The 3,219-nt window shown below is 43.2% G+C and overlaps 1 protein-coding gene across 1 annotated transcript; it reads left to right on the forward strand.

Annotated features, from left to right (window-relative positions):
• Positions 1–475: 475 nt before the first annotated feature.
• On the forward strand, positions 476–3,078 carry LOC146723343 (uncharacterized). The gene is made up of 2 exons (XM_085482463.1): positions 476–712; positions 1,621–3,078. The coding sequence occupies exons 1-2, from the start codon at positions 476–478 to the stop codon at positions 3,076–3,078; spliced, it is 1,695 nt and encodes a 564-aa protein (XP_085338589.1).
• Positions 3,079–3,219: the final 141 nt, after the last annotated feature.

The following is a 3,219-nucleotide window of genomic DNA, read 5'->3' on the forward strand; positions in this document are numbered from 1 at the left end:
AATGTATTTATATAACTTTTTTATTTTACAGATCCGGAAAAATAAAAAAAAATTAATCGGCTGCTCAGGCGCTGTATAAAAGCTGCCATAAGCGCTGAATTAGAACATCGGCTGCTAATAGCGCTGAATTTTGGCTTGCCCTAGACGCCTGCATCCAATTACAAAAATTAATTTTGTTCGGCCTATTACGTATCCAAACTAAAATTATTCGCTATTATAGCGTTTTCGTCTGTAATAGCGCAGATTTTTGGCTTGCCCGTGGCGCCTATACAATTAGAAAAAGTATTTTTGTTTTGGGTCTATTACACATCCAAATTAACAGTATTCGCTTTTGTAGCATTTTAGTCTGCAATATCTCAGACCTTTCGCCTGCTCTAGGCGTCTAATTAGAAAAATCTTATTTGATACTTGCATCACTAGAAGGCTGCCCCAAACGCCGTATATCTATAACTAAAACTGTCCCAAACAACTGAAAATGGATCATCAGTGTCACAAGTTCCATTATGGCAATAAGGAAAAGAATATTTTGGCTTTCAAAGAATGGTTGACGGAAACGATGATAGACAGTTTCCATGCGCTACTCGAGAGCAATTCTGATTATGCACCTCGACTTGTATGGTTGACAATATTTCCCGATCAGATTGTTCCACTGAATAATTCAAAGAAGAAGCATTTGCAAATACTGCACAGTGATTTTGGTGGTGGACATTGGGTTGCTTGCCATTACGATGCAAAATCTATTATTATATATGATTCTCATGAAGGTAGTCGTAATGCAAATATACATAATTTGAATGGAGAAATTCGAATTTTTGTGGACAGATTATTTCCCTTTCATGATTGTCAAAACAATCTAATAGTTTTTCCTAAAGTTCAGTCGCAAGGTGACGGTTATAATTGTGGTCCTATGGCAATTGCGATTGTTACATCTATTCTGTTTGGCGTAAATCCTTGCATCGTGACGTATAATCAATCGTTGCTAAGACCTCATTTGTCCGCAATGTTTGAAAAACAAACAATAACTCATTTTCCGTACCACTATGATTCAATTGCTCCATTAACGCTACTGCCGTTGGAGACATTGAAAAGACGAGAGAGGGATGCACTGAGAAAAAGAATTGCACGTAGTAAAAAAACTGAGGAACAGCGTTCGAAACGAATCGAAAAAGATGCTTTTTCTCACAAAGAAAAATATTTTATGAATCCTGCAACAAAACGTCAGATAATGCGTGATCAGTACCATAAGGATCCTGAAACAAAACGTCAGATAATGCGTGATCAGTACCATAAGGATCCTGAAACAAAACGTCAGATAATGCATGATTAGTACCATAAGGATCCTGAAACAAAACGTCAGATGGTGCGTGATCAGTACCATAAGGATCCTGAAACAAAACGTCAGATGGTGCGTGATCAGTACCATAAGGATCCTGAAACAAAACGTCAGATGATGCGTGATCAGTACCATAAGGATTCTGAAACAAAACGTCAGATGGTGCGTGATCAGTATCATAAGGATCCTGAAACAAAACTTCAGATGGTGCGTGATCAGTACCAAAAGGATCCTGAAACAAAGCGTCAAAAAATGCGTGATATAACGTTCGCAACGCTCGTACCCAGACGAAAACACAATGCGATGCCCCTCACTTGCACCCGCATGCTCTCCGGTCCGATGAGCTGGTCGCCGCTCATAATTTTTGGATTCGACGGATTCAACTCAATCTATTTGCTGACGACATAGCTCGCCTAAAACAACTACGTTGCGTCTCAAAAACTAGTCCATTAGCTTCGCTTTCTCCTTACATAGACAGAGACAGCTTGTTACGCGTTCGAGGCCGATTAAAGCACGCAAGCCTGTCAGATGACGCTAAACATCCGCTAATTTTAAAATCACATTCATTGGTCCACCTCCTTATCAAACAGATTCATGTTGCGGCCCTACACGCCGGTCCGCAACTCACACTCACGCTCCTGCGACAACAGTATTGGCTAATTCGCGCTCGCGCCACTGTGCGTACCGTCCTCTACCAATGTATTGTGTGCACACGGGAGAATGCACGCGTGCCCGAACAGCTTATGGGCGACCTGCCGGATTTCCGCGTGAACCCGACTTCACGCGCCTTTAATCATACCGGCGTCGATTACGCGGGTCCGTTACTAGTGCGTACGACTAAAGGTCGTGGTCATAAAGCCCAAAAAGCTTACCTCGCAATTTTTGTATGCATGACCACGAAAGCACTGCACCTAGACGCAGTATCGGATTATACTACCGCGTCGTTCCTTGCCGCGTATCATCGTTTTACCGCACGTCGTGGCATTCCGCATGCAATGTACTCCGATCACGGTACCACGTTTCAAGGTGCCGATCAAGAGCTTACGGCCTCCTTCCATGCAGCCACGCGTGATCCAGCATTTCAAAATTACATAGCTCAAGAAAATACTGCATGGCATTTCATACCTCCCGCTGCGCCGCATTTCGGAGGCCTATGGGAGGCTGCCGTACGCTCTGTGAAACATCACATTAAACGCGCTATTGGAACGCACACCTTAACGTTCGAAGAGATAACCACATTACTATGCCGTATCGAACTTTTCTTAAATTCTCGTCCCATCGCTTCCGTGTCCGACGCTTTAGACGATTATACCGCTCTGACTCCGGGTCATTTTTTGATCGGCGCATCCTTAAGCTCGATCCCGGAGCCGAGCTTACTCGAACACGCCGAAAATCGTTTATCTCGCTGGCAACTAGTGCAGCAATTAAGCGAACGCGTCTGGAAGGCATGGAAAGATACGTATTTGAATACCTTACAACAACGCCCTAAATGGCGTTCTGTACAAACTCTAGCCACACCCGGTAGATTAGTCTTACTTCGCGATCCACTTGCCCCTCCAAGTCGATGGAAGCTTGGGCGTATAGTTAAATGCCATCCAGGCAGCGATCGGCTCGTTCGAGTCGTTACTGTTAAAACGGCTGAATTCGAGTTCAAGCGCCCCATTACAAAACTTTGTTTTCTTCCGGTCGACATCAACAATGATAGCGAACATCATTCCGCCATGGCGGGCGGCATTGGATTGTAACTGTCCGATTGAATATTGTAAATTTACGTTAAATTTCATTGACCGCAAATGTTGTATTCATATCGAATGTCAATCACATTCGAGGCGGACGGTATGTTGACGCATATCATAAATTTGTATAATCAATAGACTCTTATATTA

The sequence above is a fragment of the Nylanderia fulva genome, unplaced genomic scaffold, assembly GCF_048542155.1.
Source record: "Nylanderia fulva isolate GAGA-0341 unplaced genomic scaffold, ASM4854215v1 Scaffold206, whole genome shotgun sequence".
Classification (NCBI taxonomy): Eukaryota; Metazoa; Arthropoda; class Insecta; order Hymenoptera; family Formicidae; genus Nylanderia; species Nylanderia fulva.